Source organism: Geotrypetes seraphini, chromosome 13 (genome assembly GCF_902459505.1).
Source record: "Geotrypetes seraphini chromosome 13, aGeoSer1.1, whole genome shotgun sequence".
In the NCBI taxonomy this organism is placed as follows: domain Eukaryota; kingdom Metazoa; phylum Chordata; class Amphibia; order Gymnophiona; family Dermophiidae; genus Geotrypetes; species Geotrypetes seraphini.
In genome coordinates, this window is record NC_047096.1 from 70444787 (window position 1) to 70466899 (window position 22113).

Consider the following 22113-nt stretch of genomic DNA (forward strand, 5'->3'; position numbering starts at 1 on the left):
TTTTTTAGTATTCACGGTTTTTTAAAGAGGAAATCTGACAACCCTAACTTTGGGGAAAAGATGTGGCTTCAAAGGGTGGTTGAAGTTCCTCTTTTTGAATCCACCCTCTAGCTCTGAGTTCAGAGAATGGAGGGAGGGGAAGTTTCCATATAAAGAGGAGGCAAGTTGAAAGGAAAATATAGGTGGAGACTTTATGGATTGAAGAAGTAAACTTGGGGATTAACCGTGTATTCATTTGAGAAGTGGTAAGAATACAGAGAAACCCTGTCTAGTAAAAATTGAACAGAATGATATTCTTTCTTTACGTTTACCTGATGCTAATTAAAATGTTTAGCCTTCTGAATCCTTTGCCTCAGTATACTGCTTGAGAGGCTGAGGGCAGGGCTAATGGTTTTAGAAGTTTGAGAAGTCTCTGTCCTATAAAACCAGTGAACAATAATCCAGAGAGGACGAAGACCTGATTGGAATAGTATGAGTACTCCCTCTTAGACCCATTCCACAAGGGAACCCAACATTATGAATCCTGATGGATGTCACCCCTGCATCTCCTGACAGTACTGACTATGCTAAAGAAAAAAAATGTCATCTTTGTCTGCCATGTGTAGAGTGCACCTTTTTCTTACCTCCTGGGCACACCAGGCACACAGGGGACTCACAGCCAGGCACTGCTTACAGGAATTCACCCCTCGGGTTGCACAGATACTGGAACCTGCAAAAGGCAATACAAGCAGGGTTAAAGGCTGGCCCAGGCTGGTGGCCTAAATCTTCAAGTGTTGTGACCCATTTCTAGGAGAGATCGTTCTGGTCCAGTGGCTTAGTAAGGGGGTTACGAAGGGTGCAGATCGCCCCATGCGCCAAGTCGGTAGGGGCGCTAGCACCTTTCCACCCCACCCTGCCCTCGTGCCATCCCTCCCCCCCCCCCACCCTGTACCTCCATATTATCTTCACTATTGCGAGCGCCAGCTTGGTTCCCCTTTGAATCACTTCCAGGTCACGGAGCCAGGAAGTGACAACAAAGAGAAATCCAGTGCTGGCGCAAGGAGCATGCTGCAGAAGACACTCACACTGGTGAAGATTAAGAGGTACAGGAGGGGAGAGTACAAGTGTGAAATGAGGGTGGGAAGGAGTGGGGGGGGGCACAGAGAGGAGGGTGTGGGGGGCGCCACTGTTCTGGCCAGTCTTGATTGTATATCTTAGAGTAGGGGTGCCCAAAAGGTCGATCGCGATCGGCCAGTTGATTGCAAGGGCAATGCGAGTCAATCGCAGAACCCATCCCGGGCTCCGCAATAGACCCGCATTGCCTTTGCATTCTGCCTGCTTCCCCGACGCCGCAAAAGCCAAGTGCGTGCAGCCACTGCACAAGCGCTGGGCCCACAAGCCTCATCCCCCAACATCAATTCTGACATTGGAGCGGAAGTTCCGGCCCAACCAATTGCTGCCTGGCTGGCCTGTAACTTCCTCTCCAACGTCAGAATTGACATCAGGGGAAGAGGCTTGTGGACCCAGCGCTTGTGCAGTGGATGCACAAGACTGGCTTTTGAGCATCGGGGATGCAGGGAGAAATCATCGTCGTCGGTAGGTAGCTGGGAATGGGGGCAGGGAGAAAGAAAGACGGTGGCTTGTGGGGCAGGGAGAGAGAAAGAAAGACACAGAGCTTCATGTTTCCTGGAACTAAACAGGATGTTGTTCCTCCAATGACCAACTAACTGGAAAGAGACAAGGGAGAAAGAAAAAAAGGGGGGGCAGGGAGAGAGAAAGAAAGGCAGAAAGAAAGAAGGGGGCAGAGAGAGAGAGAGAGAGAAAGAAAGAAAGGGGAGGAGGGGGCAGGGAGAGAGGAAGAAAAAGTTGGACTCATGGAGGGACAGAGAGAGATGTTGGTTGGAGAGTGGAATGAGGTCTGGAGGAGAGGACACATGCAGGAGGCAGAAAGAAGGGAAGAAATATTGCATGCACAGTCAGAAGGAAGTGCAACCAGAGACTCATGAAATCACCAGACAACAAAGGTAGGAAAAATGATTTTATTTTCAATTTAGTGATCAAAATGTGTCCATTTTGAGAATTTATATCTGCTGTCTATATTTTGCTCTATGGCCCTCTTTTTCTAAACCGAAATAGCAGTTTTTAGCGCAGGGAGACTATGAGCACCCCATTCAACACAGCTCCCTGCGCTAAAAACCACTATGCGGTTTAGTAAAAGGAGAAGGGGTATATTTGTCTATTTTTGTATAGTTGTTACTGAGGTGACATTGCATATTTTAAAGTCATTTGCCTTGACCTCTTTGAAAAAAAAAACCCCGAATATAAATTATAATTAGCATTTTCTCTGCATACAGTGTGCTTTGTGGGTTTTTTTTTTAATTTTATTGTTGGTAGACCATTTTGACTTGGTCATTTTAAAAGTAGCTCACAAACTAAAAGAGCAATGTGTTCTTTGTAGACCTTTCTTGTACAAGTTGTGAGTACCAGAGGGAACCGTCAGAAAACTAGGACTAGTCAGTATCCCAATTCTATATAAGTCACCCACGGATAGGTGCCCAAATTTGGTTACAGAGCCCAGATGCATGTATAAACTAATTGAGTGAAAGCAACCACTACTACTATTAATCATTTCTACTAGGTGTACACAGCATATATCATGTATACAATGAATATGCCTTTAGAACTCTGCAATACCCAAGCATAACAGGTGATTTCTTTTCCAGCAAACTGAGCAAATGTGAGTTATTATAACCACACATCTAGACAGCCAAAATGTATCTGTATTCCTCACAAAAATTTAATTGCTACAGTAAAGGGCTTTTTCACCAAACCATGTTAAATGTTAACACGTGTTTAACACAGAAAAACAAGCTTACACCATTAAAGCGTTTTGCTGTAACTTGTCCACAGTTATAAGGAGCTGCAGTAGTACAGTGGTACACTATTAGCACACCAGTAGCATGCTAATGCTAATGCTAATGGTGTGCTACTGAATCTTTGAAAATTAGTTTCAGGGGTGGTGGTGTCATGGAGTGGAGGAGTTTGGAGTGCAGTGGCCTGTGAACTAGTCAAACTGAGTTCAATTACTACGGCAGCTCCTTATAACTGTGGACAAGTCACTCAACCCTTCATTGCCCAAGTACATAATAAGCAGTGGTATTGGTATAGTAAGAGAAGATGGCGCCTAGGGCAGAGGTGTCTGGCATCGCTGCCCCATGCACCCCCAATGTGCTCTTCTCTGCTGCCCTGACATTGCCATGCTCCCTGCTACCCCAACATCGCTGCACGCCTGTACCTCTTCACATCTTCACTGGCTGCAAACAGGCTACCATATCCGGTGCTTGCGCTGGCTGACCCTTCTTCTGAAGTCACTTCTTGGTCCTGGAAACAGGAAGTGACATCAGTGTGAGGGTGAGGCCAGCGTAAGCAGCACAAAGGGCAGCCTGCTCACTGCTGGAGAAGATTTGAAGAAGGGGAGGTTGGGGGAGGTGCCTCTCAGAGACCCATTGCCAGTGCCTGGGGAGGTCTGCCCCTCCCCACCCCCGCTACATCACTGAAAATAAGTACCTGTATATAATATGTAAACTGCTTGGACTGTAACCACAGAAAGGCAGTATATCAAGTCCCATCCCCTTTCCCTTTCATGGATGTGGAAGTGTTATCCAGTTAGTGTATTCCAATAAACATATACTAACTGGATAAGTTGGGGCCCTTTTACTAAAGCTTAATGCAGGCTAAATGCTAAGATACCCCTAGGCGTAAAATGGGCATCTTAATATTTAGCACATACCAAACTTTAGTGAAAGGGGTTTTTTTTTAAATGAGGAAGCATTTAGAAGGTGGTAAGTGTTCCTGTGTTAATGTTTTCTGGTTCTGTGCACTAATGAACACATTAGTAAGGGATTTGCCAAAAATAAATTTAAAATGGCCTCAGTACCGCCTTGTTAAAAATGAGCTTAGCAACACCCAAGGTTAGCATGTGCTAATCCCAGAATTTGCTGCGGCTTAGTAACAGGGTCCTTAAGTTAGTTGTGCAGCTGAACTGCTCAAAGGCATATCCAGTATAATAGAAAATCTAAATCTCATCTTTGGAGAAACTGGAAAGCTGCCAGGGGTACATCAGACTATAAATTTAAGAAAGCTTTGATGATCAGGAGAGGAAATAACCAGAGGGAGAACAAGGCAGACCCCCCTCTTCTAAGAAAATGAGATAGCAATTTTTAGCGCAGAGAGCTGCGCTGAATGGCCCGTGCTGCTCCCAACGCTCATAGGAACTCATAGTGGTTATTAGCGCAGGGAGCTGCACTAAATGCTGCATGCTGCTCCCAACGCTAATAGAGTTCCTATGAGTGTCGGGAGCAGTGCAGAGCATTCAGCACGGCTTCCTGCACTAATAACCGCTATTGCGGTTTAGTAAAAAGGGGGGAGGGGGATTAAAATTGTTAACTTGCTGCTAGTTACTTGTTTTTCCAAACCAGTGTTTGAGTGAGCTCAATTTTGGATAAAGTTGGAAGGAGAAGTGACTCACCCAAGGTCACAAGGCTGTGTTTCCCAAGTTAGTCCTGGAGTATCCCATTGCCAGTCAGGTTTTCAGGCTATCCAAAATGAATATGCATGAAAGAGATTTGCATACAATGGAGGCAGCATATGCAAAATTATAACAATTGCCATACTGGGACAGACCGAAGGTCCATCAAACCCAATATCCTGATTCCAACACTAGAGACACAGGACAGGCACTGGGGGCACTAAGGACACAGGACAGAGGTGCTGGGGCACTATGGACATGGAAAGGAGGCACTAGGGACACAGGACAGAGGCACTAGGGGCACTATGGACATAGGAAGGTGGCACTGGGGGCACTAAGACCATTCTAGTGGCCATTCGCTGAACCGACTCTATTCTCAGCACATCCTTTTGATAATGTGGCCTCCAAAATTGAACACAATACTCCAGATGAGGTCTCTCCATGGACCCGTACAGCGGTATTACCACTTCAGGCTCTTGGCTGACAAAACTTCTTTGGATGCAACCCAGCAATTGTCTAGCCTTGGATGAAGCTTTCTCCACTTGATTGGCAGTCTTCATATCTTCACTAATGATTACTCCCAGGTCCCATTCTGCAACAATTCTTGTTAAGGTCTCGCCATTCAGAGTGTAAGTTCCACTTGGGTTTCTGCTACCAAGGTGCATAACCTTACACTTTTTGGCATTAAAATTCAGTTGCCAAGTAGTAGACCATTTCTCCAGTAAAAGTAGGTCCTGTGTCATAGTGTCGGGCCCAGTAACTCCGCCTACTACGTTGCATAGTTTAGCGTCATCGGCAAATAATGTAATTTTACCTCGAAGTCACTGAGGCAGGTCCCGTACAAAGATATTAAATAGGACTGGACCCAAGACCGAGCCCTGCGGCACTCCACTGATCACTTCCGACATTTCGGAGGGAGTACCATTTACCACCACCCTTTAAAGTCTGCCACTGAGCCAGTCTTTAACCCATGCAGTCAATGTTGCTCCTAGTCCCAACGAACTTATCTTGTTCAATAATCTACGGTGTGGGACACTATCAAAAGCCTTACTGAAGTCCAAATACACGACATCCAGGGACTCTCCCTTATCTAGCTTTCTCGTTACCCAGCCAAAGAAGCTGATTAGATTGGATTGGCAGGATCTTCCCTTTGTAAATCCATGCTGGTGGGGATCCCTCAGCCTCTCGTCGTTTAGAATTGTATCTAATTTGTGTTTAATCAACGTTTCCATAAGTTTACACACTATGGATGTGAGACTTACCGGTCTGTAATTTGCAGTCTCTGACCTGCAACCCTTTATGTGGAGCGGAATGACGTTAGCTGTTTTCCAGTCCAATAGGACTTTTCCCGTGCTTAGGGAAAGATTGAAGAGTGCGGCTAACGGCTCCGCCAGGACATCTCTCAATTCCCTAAGCACTCTGGAGTGCAGTTTATCCGGTCCCATGGCTTTGTTCATTTTGAGCCTTGATAGTTCTTGGTAGACGCTGCTGGTGGTAAATTCAAAATTCCAGAACGGGTCTTCTGAGCTCTCCTTTGTTTGCAGCTGTGGACCGGATCCCAGCGCCTCACAGGTAAAGATTGAGCAGAAGTATTAATTTAGTAGTTCGGCTTTATCAGAGTCCGATTCTACATAGTTACCGTCGGGTTTCCTTAGGCGCACTATCCCGTCTGTGTTCCTTTTTCTGTCACTAACATACCTGAAAAAGGATTTATCCCTCTTTTTAATATTCTTAGCTAAATTTTCTTCCATCCGGAGTTTGGCATCTCTGACTGCTCTTTTAACAGTTCTAGATTTCACCAGATAGGCTTCTTTGGTTTCCAGTCGTTCTGATTGTTTGTAGAATACACATGCTCTTTTCTTCTGTTTTACAAGTTCCGAGATCTCCGCGGAGAACCACTGGGGTTTGTTATTTCTCCGTCATTTACTCACAGTTTTTATATAGAGGTTGGTTGCTTCCTGGTTTTGCAGGTATTGAAAATAAGGTATTGAAATTAATGTATTGAAAATAAGACAACATGCCCAAAAATCTGCATAAGATGATAATCCAACTAAAAGCTTACAGTTTATATTATTTTATGTGTTTGTCACAGAGCTGCCAATTTACTCAGGTTCAGGAAGGGATCTGTAGACCCTAATTCCACTCATTGAAATCAGTGTTGCAGGGCTAATACTCTAGGGCAGGCCTCAAATTTCCCTCTTGAAGCTGAGTAATCTCTGTTGGCCTTTATTTCTGTGCATTCATGTGGATTAAAAGTAATAAAACAGTCATTTCTGCTGATGAGGAAACAGAGAGCTATTAAGAAGTACCTGAAATTGCCAACTTTTATTTTAGGTGTTAAATCTTTATTGTTCTCATAGCTGAACTACTGTAACATTGAGTACATGGGTTGTCCTAGGGTTTTAACTAAAAAACTACAAACAGTCCATAGGAACTCTATGAGCGTGGCGCATTCAGCACAGCTCCCCGCACTTATAACCACTATTGCGGTTTAGTAAAAGGGGGGGGGGGTTATTTATTTATTTTTATTTCTAAAAACTTGATATACTGCCATTCGCAAAGTACTAGAAAGGAAGTTTCCAAAAACAAGACTCAAGTCAGAGATAATTAATTAATTTTGGGATTCTTTTCATCCCGTCCTCCCAGGAGAGTTCAGAATGGGTTACAAGTTTACACACATACAAGTTTGCATACATAATAAAGCGTATTTATACTAAGTCATGGCAGGACATTGTCTGACAAAGATGGTAAAATAGAGTTAACAAAGCATGGTAAAACAATATGATAAAACATGGTATGGTGAAGCATAGCATGACAAGCATAGTATGGCAAAAGAAGCTTGGCAAATATAGTATTACAAGCGTGGCTAACCTAGAGTAAAAAAGAAAACCCTACAAGATATATAGCCAATAAAAACTATTATCAAAATACTCCTAAAGTTGGCTAAATCCCCTTGTGCCTGAGTCAGAAGTCTGTAGCTGTACTAAATACAAGAACAGTAATGAAGTTAAGGTCAAAGATATCAGTATGAGCCCACCATGAATCATGGGAACCTTTTGGCTCAGGCTAAGTCTCACAGGTGACTAGCACCAGACGTACGTCTGAATGAGAATTGCCTCATACATCATCAAATCTGTGACCATCTTCTATAAACAAAATCATTCATTTCAAGTGAAAAAATACAGGCTTATAGTTCAGGGACAAGGGGAATATAAGGACATAACAAACAAATACCCCATCACAGACTAAACCAACACAATAAATATAGTAAGTTATGAAAACTAAGGAAAATATGTGAATGGTGGTTAAAGATTTACACATGCATGATTTTAAACCTCAAATTTAATAAATACTAAAACATTTAAATTAATAAATTAATGTATAACATCTAAAAGTTAATCTAAATAAATATGAGGATCCATTAAAATAATTGTAATGTGCAAAATTGTGCTAATTGTGCAAATCTGCCCAGACCCTGAGAAACAAATAACTACAGTACGATAACAAATTGTATGCTCATGAAAAGTGCCAGTGCCAGCACCAATACAGGAATTCCTGTCTATAATAGCAGCAAAATCTTTCTCATTAAAATAAAGTACAATGACTCAAGTACCAATTGAATTTCAAACATTCAAGTGCAAATATAAAAAATGTGTGAATATCACTCATATAACCCAACTATAGTGACTAATAAAGTATCAGTACTATAACAATTAACTATGACATATAACCAGGGGCTCAGACTATTACCAACCCCACACATTTACACACACAGTACCACTCAAACCAAGAACATATCGTCATTCATCGTCATTCATCACCACTCGACAGAGCTCCGTTTCGTGTCTTCATCAGGAGCAGGATGCCAAATAATATAATATAATGGCCCAGTGGAAAACACCGACAACCAAATTTCACAGTTGGTCGGTCCAGAGTTTCAAAATCAGAAATCAAGAAAAATACTCAGAGCTAGCGTGTACAAATCAAACAACAATTTAAATTACCACTGTGGCCAGCGATAAAAAATGCTAATGCGGCTTCAAAAAGTGTGGGGCAAGTTTCTAAACCTCTCTGAAAGATTTAGCTTTAGTGAAGGTCAAGTTATACCGAAATGTTTGCTGGGACTCATAGGGCCTGAATCATCAAAGGACATTTTCCCACTAGGAAAATCCCCATTTAGAGCTGGGAAACATGGCACAGAGAAAGTCTTATTACAATCAACACAAACAAAGGAGGTCTCTCTTTTCCACCAGGGCAGAAGGATCTATAAAAAAACAGAGTTGAGACAACACCCAGGATTACCCTGGCTGCTAAACTGAAATCTCACTGTTGATTTTCTATGTTACAAGCTGAGTTTAGTGATAAGAGCTAGCTGAGTTCACAGTTCCTCCTCTCAGTCACAATAGCAGGGGTTGTGATGAGCACATGGCACTGAAAGAGTTGGTGGAGCAGAGAAATGGAGAAAGAGTTGAAGAGCAAGATAACCCTATACCCTCCTTCCCTTATTCCTTCCACGCCCAAGCTCACGGCACTGGATTTAAGATTACGGCATCCAAAGGGAGAAGACCAGTGGGGGAAAGGAATTCCCCAGACTGGAGAGTGAGGGTCCCACTTCCCATTTTGAGCACCTTCAGAATTTGGCACCCTAGGTGCTGTGTTTTGGCACCCTGTGCATGTGTTTAAATCTAACCCTGCTGGCCCTGAAAAACAGAACAAAGTTTGCAGGGATATTACCTATCTGTACTGTGTATAGGCAACGCACCTGGCTGCCAGCCACACAATGAAATGTTATGAGTGAGGCACGCAGGAGATGTGACTGCAGGGCCTGGAATCTCAACAACCTCTGAGCCAGGTGCTGCCTGCTCAGTGCTGGCAATACAGTTGTAGTTGGGGTATTTTTTTTATGATCATACATAATAAACTCACATTCTAAAGCAAATATAAGAGTCCACATCATGGGAGAGAGAAGGAAAAAAATATTTAAATCTGCAAATCATTACAGGAAATGTTTGCATCAATTTTCCACTTTTTTACTCCCAGTAACAGCCTCTTTATCTAACAGGAATCTCTCTAATTGATGAGGTTAAAAAATCCCACATAAGACTTCAAGTTTTCAAGTTTCAAGTTTTTATTAATATTTGATGGATCGCTTATTTAGTTTACTAAGCGATGTACAGTTTGATAAAAAAACAGGGTATGAAAACAAACAAAATAACTTCAGAGTTGTTGGGTAAAACTTACATGAGTCGTGGAGGAAAGGGGGGAAGTTACAATTCTTTGATAGAAAAAAAAACAAAAAAGAAATGGGCAAAAGGAAGGGTAAAATAGTTTCAAGACTTGAGACTTCTGATCAATAGACAGAAGGTGAAAGGTTGAATGCGTTTTTAAAAAGGTAAGCTTTTTAAATTTTTTTAAAAGATAAGTCTTTTTCTTCTCTGATATATTACTTAAATCTTTATTGATTTTCAATTTAAATTTCAAGTATTTCACTTGTACAGAAAGCAATAATAGCATAGATATTAAATACAATGTAAATATAACTCATAAGTTGATAAATTTACTATTTATGCTCAAGTCCTCAACTTAGGATCCAAGAGTCAAAAGAAAAAATGATGAAACATAAAGAAAAATACTAATAATTACTCAAGAAGCTGAAAGCTATAGCACTGAAATGAGGTCGTCAATAGTCAAATTATAGGGCTCAAAGATGACTTCCATTCAGACGAGACATTGCCACACAGTTTGTCAGTTGAGATGGTTCAAAAAAACACGTACTTAACAATACGGTAACACACAGTACATTTACACGGATGTTTCAAATAAAAAGTTGCCCCCAAAGAAATAACCCCAGGTTTCAAAAGAAGAAATTCACGGCGGCGCTTTTGCGTCTCCTGTGCCAAATCTGGAAACATTTGTATTTTGTGACCAAGGAAACTTTTTTGTCTATTTTTAAAGTAAAGCTTTAACAACCATGTTTTATCAATTGGTAAGGCTAAAGTAATAATCATAGTGGCTGATGATGCCAAGTCCTTCTCAGATGTTGAAAAGGATTAGGTCCCAATTCCTGCCCCATACTTTCTCTGCCATTTGGAAGTCAGATGCATCTGGGGACATAATGTAGAGGCCAGAAATGATCTCCAAACATATCCAATTTCTTCAGATGTCTCTAGAATTTGTGAACTATTTAAGGGTTCTTGGTCTGAAGATTTTTCTTTTTGCTGTTGGTTTTGTCCTTTATCAGGCAAATAATAGACCCGTGAGAATGATGGTAACAATTCTTCAGATATCTCCAAAATTTCCACTAGATATCTCTTAAGCATATCTCTAGGTGTTACCAAATCAAGTCTTGGAAAGTTAATTAACCTTAAATTATTACTACGTGAGCTGTTCTCAAGCATTTCAATTTTCTTCCTTAGGTTAATATTATCTTTAACTAAAGTCTCTTGCAATTGTTTGGATGTTATAATTTCCTTTTCAATTTTCTGAATAGATGAATTAGAAGTATTTTTTTTTTTCCTTATATCCTTCAATTCTTTATTATGTTCCTTAATTTTCCCTTCAATTTGTTGAAAGGTAGGAGTAATGGTCTTAACAACATCAGCCATTAAGTCCCAAATGGAATCTAGAGTCACTTCAGCAGGCTTAATCAATACAATTGGAGCTTGTGTGAGTGTAAAGTGCTCACCGTTCTGAAAATTTTCTTTGGGGCATGTCTTCTGTCCTTCCCCCTCATGCTGAGATGGTAGTGCCCCATATATCTCCATTGGGGCCCTTGTAGTACGAGCCCCAGCCTCCAAGCTCTCCTGAAGATCCTTGCTTGCCTCTGGAGAAAAGAATACTTCAGAATCCGGGGTTTCCCCGCCCCTGGGAGAGCTGGTAATCTGAGGCTGCGGGGGCGGCCCCCTAACATCGGGGCTTAGAGTAGTGTCAGGCCCAAGAGTGTCCACCGTAGGTTCGCCTCCCTGTGTCCTCAGCAGGCCACCATCCGATGTTGCCGAGACCTCCTGCATAAGCCTCAGAAGATCCTAAATATTGCTGAGACCCAGAGCTCCAGGAGGCAGAAGCAGCGCTCCGGCCCGTCTCTTAGGCATCACGGTAAGTAAAACTACCGTTAAGAAATTCCTTCCAAAAATCGCTGTTCTGAGACGAGCAACTCAGCGCGTCCTGCTCTCAGTTGCCATCTTGGATCGGCGCCATAAGACTTCTTTAAATAAGTAATCATACACTTGGCTGGAAATTTCAGAAAAAAAATAGCACCCAATGTCAAAACTTGAGATTTATACTGAAGAAACTTTTGCCTGGGTTGCTCTAGAAACATCCACAGTTGTAGTTCTTACTTGCACTGGTATCTTGATCTGCTGCACCTCTTCCTAAATGTATTCTGGGGTATTCTTTTGCTCTAATAAATTATATTTATGGAATACTTATATGATCTTTGGAATTAAGAGAGTATGATTTTCATGTTGGCCACACCCTCTTGTTATTTAAAAATATCCTGCCCTGAGGTCACTATTTAGAATTTTCATACTTTTCAAGAATATCGATGACAGTGCCTCCATAGGGTTCTCAGAAGGATCAACACTACAGTGCCGGGAGCGGAAAAAAATGCTCCTCTCACAGTGCAGTTCCTTCATTTAAATCTCCCCCTGCAGCTCAGTGGCAGTATAGGAAGAACAGCACTGCCTTGGAAGGACAGCATCCACTAGAGTTCAGTGTCTCTCTTGGCACTGCCCTGCTGCATCAGTATTGGAAGGACAGCACCCCATAGAGCTCAGCACTTCTCTTAGCACTGCCTTGCAGTGTCAGTATTGGAAGGACATTACCTCCCAAAGCTCAGTGCCTCCCCTAGAACTGCCAAGCTGTGTCAGTAACTCCCACAACACAATATACTGCCCTGGAGTATCAGTAGAGGAAAGACAGCCCATTATCCTGCAGTGTCAGCACCATTTTTGCAGCAGCTGAATCCAATCCCCATAGTTATCAAGCAGGCAGTAATACAGGCAGGAGAAAATAATTCTACTTGACAGATTTTACATTGCAACACCATCAATTCAGCAATGAGGAAAAGATAATTAAAGACATAAAAACTGTTTGCACTTAATTACATTCTTATTTGAACATGTTGTGCAAGTTTGGACTCAGCAGAGCTCCTTCAGCTGGAATTATTGCCTGACCCAAGAACACAAAAGAAAGGATTGAGCCATCTGCCTTCAGAAAGTGTTAAGTACCTGGCCAGGGTGGATAACAGGATGTAGGCCAGAAGACAAAATTCATCTCTGAACTACCAATTTCCAGGTCGTTTATAAATATGTTGAAGAGCACTAAACCCTGCAGCACTCCACTCGTGACGCTTTTCCAGTCCAAGTATTGTCCATTTACCCCTAATCTCTGTTTCCATATGTGCTGGGAGGTGAGAGGCTGATAGTGTCCAAGGACCTGAAGGCAACTAAATAGTGTGACGAAATGGTGGCTGTAGCCAGAAGGATGCTGGGCTGTATAGAGAGAAGCATAACCAGCAGAAGAAAGGAGTTATTGATGCCCCCTGTACAGGTCATTGATGAGACCACACTTGGAGTATTGTGTTCAGTTTTGGAGGCCAATCTGGCTAAGGATATAAGAAGACTTGGAAGACGACGAAAATGGTAGGGGGTTTGTGCCAAAAGGCATATGAAAAGAGATTGGAAGACCTGAATACGTATACTCTAGAGGAGGGGCAGGGGAGATATGATACAGACATTTAAGTATTTGAAATATATTAATATAGAACCAAATTTTTTCCAGGAAAGAAAAAATGGTAAAACTAGAGGACATAAATTGAGGTTGCAGGGTGGTACACTTAGGAGTAATGTTAGGAAATTCTTTTTCACTGAGAGAGTGGTGGATGCCTTAAATGTCCTCCCAAGGGTGAAAAGGAAAATTGTGATTGAATTCAAAAAAGTGTGGGATAACCACAGAAGATCTATTAGAAAATGAATGGTATAAATTGATGAACTAAAGCCGGTACCAGGCAGACTTGCCTGGTCTGTCCTGAATAGGGCTTCAATGGGAAATACAGCAATTTGCAACATGAGGATGGTTCTGGATAGACTCTATGGTCTGTATCCCGCAAACAAAGATGATTTGGATAGGTACCCCATAAATGCCTACTTCGGAAACTGAAGGAGACGTACACAGAAGGATCAGGAATTGGTTGGTAGGTAGGAAACAGTAGGAGTGAAGGGCCACTACTCGGACTGGAGGAGGGTCACGAGTGGTGTTCCGCAGGGGTCAGTTCTCGGACCGCTGCTATTCAATGTATTCATAAATTATCTAGAAACAGGGATGAAGTGTGAAGTAATAAAATTTGCAGACGACACCAAACTATCTAGTGGGGCTAGGACTATAGAGGACTGCGAAGGTTTACAAAGGGACCTGAACAAACTAGGGGAGTGGGCGATGAGATGGCAGATGAAATTCAATGTAGAGAAATGTAAAGTCTTGCATGTAGGAAACAGAAACCCGAGATACAGCTACACGATGGAGGGCTGTTATTGAGTGAGAGTACCCAAGAAAGGGACTTGGGGGTAATAGTCGACAAGACAATGAAGCCGTTGGCGCAGTGCACAGCGGCCGCTAAGAAAGCAAATAGAATGCTAGGTATAATCAAGAAGGATATTACAACCAGAATGAAAGAAGTTATCCTGCCATTGTATTGGGTGATGGTGCGCCCACATCTGGAGTACTGCATCCAATATTGGTCGCCATACCTAAAGAAGGATATGGCGATACTCGAGAGGGTTCAGAAGAGAGCAACACATTTGATAAAAGGTATGGAAAACCTTTCAGACGCCGAAAGATTGGAAAAACTGGGGCTCTTTTCCCTGGAGAAGCGGAGACTTAGAGGGGACATGATAGAGACTTACAAGATTTTGAAGGGCATAGAGAAAGTGGAGAGGGACAGATTCTTCAAACTTTCGAAAACTACAAGAACGAGAGGCCATTCGGAAAAATTAAGAGGGGACAGATTCAGAACCAATGCTAGGAAGTTCTTCTTCACCCAATGGGTGGTGGACACCTGGAATGCGCTTCCAGAGGGCGTGATAGGACAAGGTACAGTATTGGAGTTCAAGAAGGGTTTGGACAATTTTCTGAAGGAAAAGGGGATAGAAGGGTATAGATAGAGGGTTACTATACAGGTCCTGGACCTGGTGGGCCCCCGTGTGAGCAGACTGCTGGGCATGATGGACCTTTGGTCTGACCCAACAGAGGCACTTCTTATGTTCTTATGATAGGCTGGAGTGAGCTTTGATGTCAACTCCGGTAGCTGGAACCTAAGAACAATATTAGGTGGACTTTATTTATTTAGTTAGTTTTCTATCCTGTCCCCCCCCCCAAAGAGCTCAGAATGGGTTACATGCTAGCATACATAATATACAGTTAACAGATTAGAATTTGCCATAGTTACCGTTAATGGCCCAGAAAAAAACTAAGAAAAAAAGATAATTTAATGTAATAATGAATTTATAATGCAATGCAGTGTCAGACTACATGGACTGTTATTTACTATGTTTATGTTACAATGGTCTAGTTTTTGAAATGTGATGCAAATCTGCTCCCTGGCACAATCCAGCCTTTAAACCAGAGGTGTCAAACCTGCGGCCCGAGAGCCGCATGTGGCCCCGTGAAGTATTTTGTGTGGCTCCGGTCGAGGGCGATGCAGTATTTTCCTCTGCTGCCTCCGGGTGTTTACCGTCTTGCCGACTCCCTCCTTTGTCTTGCTGCAGCGTTTGTGCAGCCCCAGAAACATTTTTTAGGCCAATGCGGCCCTGCAAAGCCAAAAGGTTGGACACCCCTCCTCTAGACTGTGACTCCAAAAAATTGACCCAAGTGGCAAAGAACATTCCCTACCCCCTATGCTGTTGCACAATTTCCATTCTAGATCCTAAACCCATTAAAAGCAACAATAAAATACCAAGATTGAGGGCCCTTATCCTTCTGAATTGTGATTGCCTTCAAGACCCAAGAAGTGATTCCTTCTAAAAAAATAAATTCTGCAGCTCAAGTCTGTAGATGTAAGGTTCTACTCCTCTCCCCAGCCTCTTTGGAGCAGTCTAATTATATTTCTTCTCCTCCCCCATACTGGTCTTTATTCCTTCACCTCTTGGTGTTCTTCGAAGCCTTGATAATAGGGATACCCTCTGGGGTTTTGGTTTAAAAAAAAGTTCAAACACTGACTAAAAAAAATCTCAAAATGACCCAAAAATGCAAAATATGGGTTTCATGTACACCCCATACCTGGCAGTCCCTGATTCATGTGCTGTGGTTATTGTGGTGTTCCTTGTCACTAGTCAACCAGTTAGAAGGGGAAGAGATGACAGCCTGAAGGCAGCTGATAATGGAAAGCCTGCATCACTAGTTCACCGAGTGTCTCATTTCCTTTCCTTCCCAGTCCTGTAGGCTGTTCAGTTCTGAGTGTTTTTAGAATAGTAGATAAAGCTTCCCCGAACTCCATCAGCAATTCTTTCCTCCCCCAGCTTCTGCCCTCTCCCAGGCTCTCCCCATGTAACAGTCCAACAGAACTGCTGGCAGGGCCATTGGGCCATCCAGTGATGCCTTAACCAAAACCCCAATAAGGCTCTTTTGTATCACTCTCCAGGGCACCCAACAATGTATTTCAAACTTGACATGTGCAAAAGGAGTCAAAATCATAATGTCCGTCTCCCCACCCATAAAGTACATAGTAAATGACAGCAGAAAAAGATGAGTATGGTTCATCCAGTCTCCTCAACCAGCTTACATAGGGCCTCTTCTATTAAACTGCGCTAGCTAGCTAGCTAGAGTTCCGATGAGCATCGGGAGCAGCACGAGTTATTCAGCGTGGCTCTCTGTGCTAAAAACTGCTAGCACAGTTTAATAGAAGAAGGGGAGATAGTATTTTCCACCAGAGGAAGAATTCAATTTTTAATGCCCAGTTTTTAACCAATTAGAGGTTTCATGCTCACTAAAATGACATGTCCCCTCTCCTTGAGGTTGTCTCAAACAGCTTCTCACTGCATATTCCTGCTGATGCATATTTCCAGATCTCGCTGCTGTGTCACACATTTCTTCCTGGTGGTTGTCCGTCGGGTGGTCCACACTCTCTGTAGGTGTATCTCAGCAGTTCCACTGTTGCTGGTGATTTTCCACGGCATCCCTGTATGCCTCCTCTATGAACTTCTCCATCTCTCGGCGATGGTGTCCTCTTTCTTGATGTTCTATGCATCCTCTGTCTTGATGTTCTCTGCATCTCTGTCTTCATCCTCCACTGTTTGAAGTGCCTCCAGTTCCAGTATTCTGCCCTCCAGGAGTCTGACTTGTTTCTTCAGGCTCTCGTTCTCCACATCGAGCGCATACATAAGACCGCCTCCCAGAGGGGAGATATGGCAGATGGTGCAGAAAACTGGGTAGCTCAACATCCTGCTTCTGTCTGCTGCTTCCATTGCTGCCCACTCGCCGGTCTGCTGTGGCTGTCCTCTGTGCCTGCTGTATCCTCTGTGTCTGCCTGGTTGTGTGTCCTCTGTACCTGCTGTGTCTGCCTGGTTCTGTGTTCTCTGTGCCTGCTGTGTCCTCTGCACCTGCTGTGTCCTCTGTGTCTTCCTGGTTGTGTGTCCTCTGTACCTGCTATGTCTGCCAGGTTCTGTGTCCTCTCCATCTGCTGTGTCCTCTGTGTCTGCCTGGCTGTGTGTCCTCTGCGCCTGCTGTGTCCTATTTGTCTGCCTGTTTGTGTGTCCTCTGCGCCTGTTGTGGTCTCCTTCTGCTCTCCTTTAGTGGTGGCTCGTCCTTTCTTAAGGCCCTTCTCAAGGCCCTTTCGCAAAGGCGCTCTCGCTAATGCTCGCCTTCAATGCACACTGAACGGCTGAGCACCATTGGCCCTTCCCCTTCTAAGGAGGAGCTCCGGGGGATGATGTCAGGGGTGGGCGGAGCTACCTCTCGCCAATGCCCCTTGCTCTCTCCTGCCTTCTGTTGCTCCTTCTTCCCCTCTCCTGTTTTCTGCTCTGTTTTTTTCTCTCCTTCTCTTTTCCTGCCTCCTGCTTGCCTGCTCAAGCCTGTTTAACTGAGCTCTGTTGGCCCCTCCCCTTTTAAGGAGGAGCTCTGGTGGATGATATCAGGGGGTGGAGAGTTACCTCTCACCGATGCCCCTTGCTCTCTCCTGCCTTTTGTTGCTTCTTCTTCCCCTCTCCTGTTCTCTGCTCTGCTTTTCTCTCCTTCTGCTCTCTTCTTCTCTTTTCCTGCCTCCTGCTTGCCTGCCTAAGCCTGTTTTTGAAGTGACATGGGAGTGAATCAAGATATTAAGATAATGAGAATCTAAGAGCCTAAGCAGATTTTAACAAGAGCTCTAATTTGGGGACGGTAGGAAAGTTTGTTGTCAATGATGACACCTAAGATTTTGATTGAGGAAGTAGATTCAATTGGGATTTTTCAATGGACAATGGTGCTGCAAGTTGTAAGCCCTCTTTCCACAGGAAAAGAACACATTCAGGGTTGGCTTAACCTATGGATCAGCTGAGGTGGACCAGGGTTCCAGTGCTAAAGTGCACCAAATGCCCAGGGCCATGATATCACTAGCCCATAAATTAAGCTTACCTTGAGGCTTGAACACTTCCCTCCACCTCCTCCTTTTAATGCTGATGTCCGGTCCCAGCAGGGTGTGGCTTTATAGGCCAGCTGCTGCGAAGGGGGAAGGTCTGCATCAGCATCAGAGGAGGGAAGTGCTGCATCTCTCTCCTCTGACGCTACTGCTCGACACTGTTGCTGGCTCTCCCTCTCCTCCTTGCAGCAGTTGGCTTATGAAACTGCATCTGAGCAGTAGCGTCGGAAAAGGGAACTGGCTGGGGGAAGGGGCATAGATTGGGATGGGGCATGACTGGGAGCGGGCCATGGGCTTTGCCACCGTAATCTCTAGAGCCAGTCCTGATCACATTGTCCCGAAGGAAAATCAGGACCAATTGGCACGCCCCCCAGGCCCACCCAGTTCCGCCCACATCACACCCTATCCCACCTCCAGCCCCACTCCCTTAACCTGTTGATGTGTCGGGATGACATCCGAACTAGTATTACCCAATTCCCAATTCGAATCGGTTCACCGATTCACTTCGGGTGAATCGATTCAAATCGATTTAAAACAAAAAACAATTGGCTTCCTGATTCAGATGACCCTCCCCCCTTGCCCCTAAAGCAGGAGCGGCAGCGCTGTTCTTGCTGGCCGGCTGCTGTCGCACCTGCTTTAGAGGGTGAGGGGGTAGGGTCAGTCGGGAAATACTGGTGTTCGACTTCCCCCCTGGCTACCGGTTGCCCCCCCTGGCGTCCGGCTTCCCCCTGGCCTCCCCGCACCATTTACCTTATAGGAGCAGCCTGCAGAGAAAGCACAGTTACTTACCGTAACAGGTGTTATCCAGGGACAGCAGGCAGATATTCTCACATGTGGGTGACGTCATCTACGGAGTTAGCGATCTTTGCAAACTGCTTCAGAGCGATTTCCTCCACCGCGATCCTGCCTCTGACATCAGAGGAGGGGTGGGACCGCGGCAGAGGCAACAGCTCTGAAGCAGTTTGCAAAGATTACTAGCACCGCGATCTTCTCTGCAGGCTGCTCCTATAAGGTAAATGGTTCGGGGAGGCCAGGGGGGAAGCCGGACACCAGTGGGAGGTTAGGGGGAACATGCAGGCCTTATGGGGGGGAGCAATCCTTTGGGAGGGGTCGGGGGGACAGGCCTACAGGGGGGACAGGCAGACAGGCCTTCAGGGATGGGATGCAGGCCTTCAGGGGGAGGTGCAGGCCTTCAGAGGGGACAGACCTTCAGGGGAGGGGGGCCCTGGTGTAGAAGTACACAGAGGGAGGGATGGAAGGGGGGGTTCAAAGAGACATGCATATGCTGGACTTTGGGGGGGGAAGAAATAATGGGTCTAAAAATAGAGGAGAAGGAGAGAGATGATGGACAATGGGATTTAGGGAGGGAAGGAACAGAAAGGGAGAGAAGTTGGACACAAGGGATGGTGTGGAGTGGGGATAGAGATACTGGATAGGAGGGTAGTTGGGAAAAGAAAGGGAGAGATGGTGGACCCTGGGGTGGTGGGGAAGAAAGGAGAGATGCTAGATGAAAGGGAGGCTGATGAAAAAAAGAGAGGGAAACGATAAAAAAGGAAAGATGCCAGACCTCTGGAGGGAAGGGAAATGGAAGGGGAGGTTAGAGATGGCAGATGGATGGTTAGCACGGAGAAAGAAGAAAGAAGGAGACCTTGGCAAGCAAGTTATCAGAGGACAAGCAGAGCTTGGGATCAACAAGATTTGAATAATGACCAGACAACAAAAGGTAGAAAATCTAATTTTATTTTCTGTTTTGTGATTACAATATGTCAGATTTGAAACGTGTATCTTGCCGAGCTGGTGTTAGACCACAAACGTGAGCTAGGATTTAACAGAGAGAGGAAAAGTATTTTTTGTTTGTTTATTTTGATTACACCAAAACGCCAATGTGGTTAGGAGAAGGCAAAGGGGGTGAAGAGGCTATAAAATAAACCCACCATGATGTTTGAAAAAAACACCCAATTGGGCAGGAAAATCGAATCAAATCAAAAAAACAATTCAATAGGCTGAATCGAATCGAAATTTTTTTTTCCTGTATCGGGCAGCACTAATCCGCACATGCAATGCAATGGCATCACGTGTGTGCGTGTGATGTCACCTCATTGCATCTGCGTGTTTGTGGATGCCGTCCCGATGTCAGAAGCTTTTCAAAACCTGGACAAAGTGCCAGGTTTTGAAAAGCTATCTGGACCTCCGGACATGTCCGAGGAAATCTTGGAGTCTGGTAACCCTACATGGGTGATGGAAGGACAAGGTTACCTCATAGGCTTGCAGAGGTTCTCATGGACCAGGAAGAGGAAGCATGTGTGTTTGAATCGGTCCATTAAGAAGGAAGTGGCATGTAACTGCAGTAATGGGTGGATCTGTGATAGGTTATGGGGTAGGGTTGCCAGATTTCCTCTTTGAATAAAAAGGACACCTGGCCCACCCCATTCTGCCCTCAGCCCTGCCCTGTTCTGCCTCCAGCTTCGTCCCATTCTACCCCAGCTCCACCCCATAGAAACCTCCAGTTTTCAGGGCCGCATCTGGAGGGCCCCTGCGCATGCATGGATGTTGACATGATGACATCACACGCATGCACATGTGCAAATGACCTCATTGCAGACATCCATGCATGCACAGAGGATCTCCAGACGTGACTCAGCTCAGGGACTTCCAAAACCTGGACAAACTTCTGGGTTTTGGAAATCCCTCCAGGCACTTCGACAGTCCTCTAAAAAGATGTCTGGTAACCCTAGTATGGGGGCAGGTTTGATTAGGTGCTGGTAGGAGCAATCTGTAGCTGCGAGACCATGGGAACTATACACAGAAAACATAATTAACCAGAGTTTGGCCATTTTAAATACTGTATTTTGTAAATAGCTCAAATAGCCACTGTAGCAGTTTGTTTCCATTATTTTTAGTTCAATATTTTCTTATATGGAGCTCTGTGCATTTCTGGTTCCAACATTAAGTAATGTGGCAGCCTACCAGGGATAGTACAGGCATTTATGAGGCCCACTGTGTATAACGTTGCCCAACCCTGGGTTAGAAGTAGGTAGGGGCTGGCTTGGGAGTGGGGGAGGGAGAAGGCAGAAGGTGGCAGGAATACAGAAAGTAATAAAACTGGGACCATCCATTAAAGTGGCCCTGATTGCATCCAAGTACGAACACATTCTGTACACATGTGTGACTTCAAACACAGAGGAAATACTTTTCACGAGAACTTTTGGAATAAAAGAAGAGCCACTTAGAGGAACATCTGTCAGGGGTAAATGAGCCCCTTCCTATGGGAAGAAGGGCAAATGATAGCACTTATTATGTCCCTATCTCTTTGAGCTTACAGTCACAGCTTAAAGACAGGGAGGTTAAATGACCTCCTGAAAGGCAGCAGTGCTCAGCTGGGGAACGGAAAGAGAATTTTCCAGGCTTTCCAGTTCAGTCTCTCTCTTCGTTCTCTTTCACCCCAAGCTATGGGAACCTTCTTTCCAAATCTCAGCAAGCATCAAAGATATTTTGCAGGTGAACTCTATTATAAGGACACTTCACTTCCAGTAACACTCCAGGCACAGACATGGCGACTTTTGTTTCCTAAAAATAGTCTGAATTTCGATGAAAGGTTGTCTCAAAAGAGCAGAGCTGGTCAGACTGATACCTACTGGGCTACGAAATGGCAAACCTGGGTTCAAATCCAGCTGTGCCATTGACATTGGGCAAGTCATTTTATTTTCCATTTCCTCAGGTAGATTATAAGCCCTCCAGGAAAGGGACTCACATCACCCCTATGTAATTCATTGTATAGCTCGCTGGTTTGGGTTTATTTATTTATTTGCTATGGCAAATCCAGTGCAAATCGTAACTTGTTAAATGTATACTATGGGGCTCATAATCGAAATGGAAATACATCTAAAAACCCACCCAAGTTGCAACTTGAACGACCTAAAAGGCAGGTCGTCCAAGTGCTGATACTCGAAATGGCTTTTTAGACGTATCCAGGGACATTTTAGGCCTCTGAATGCCGCTG

The 22113-nt window shown here is 44.3% G+C and overlaps 1 protein-coding gene across 1 annotated transcript in view; it reads right to left on the minus strand.

Annotated features, from left to right (window-relative positions):
* Positions 1-22113, minus strand: part of ITGB3 (integrin subunit beta 3) — an 88863-nt gene that overhangs the window by 65965 nt on the left and 785 nt on the right. The window contains exon 2 of the mRNA XM_033918966.1: positions 624-709. Coding sequence (XP_033774857.1) covers positions 624-709 — 86 coding nt within the window. The remainder of the gene's footprint in view (positions 1-623; positions 710-22113) is intronic.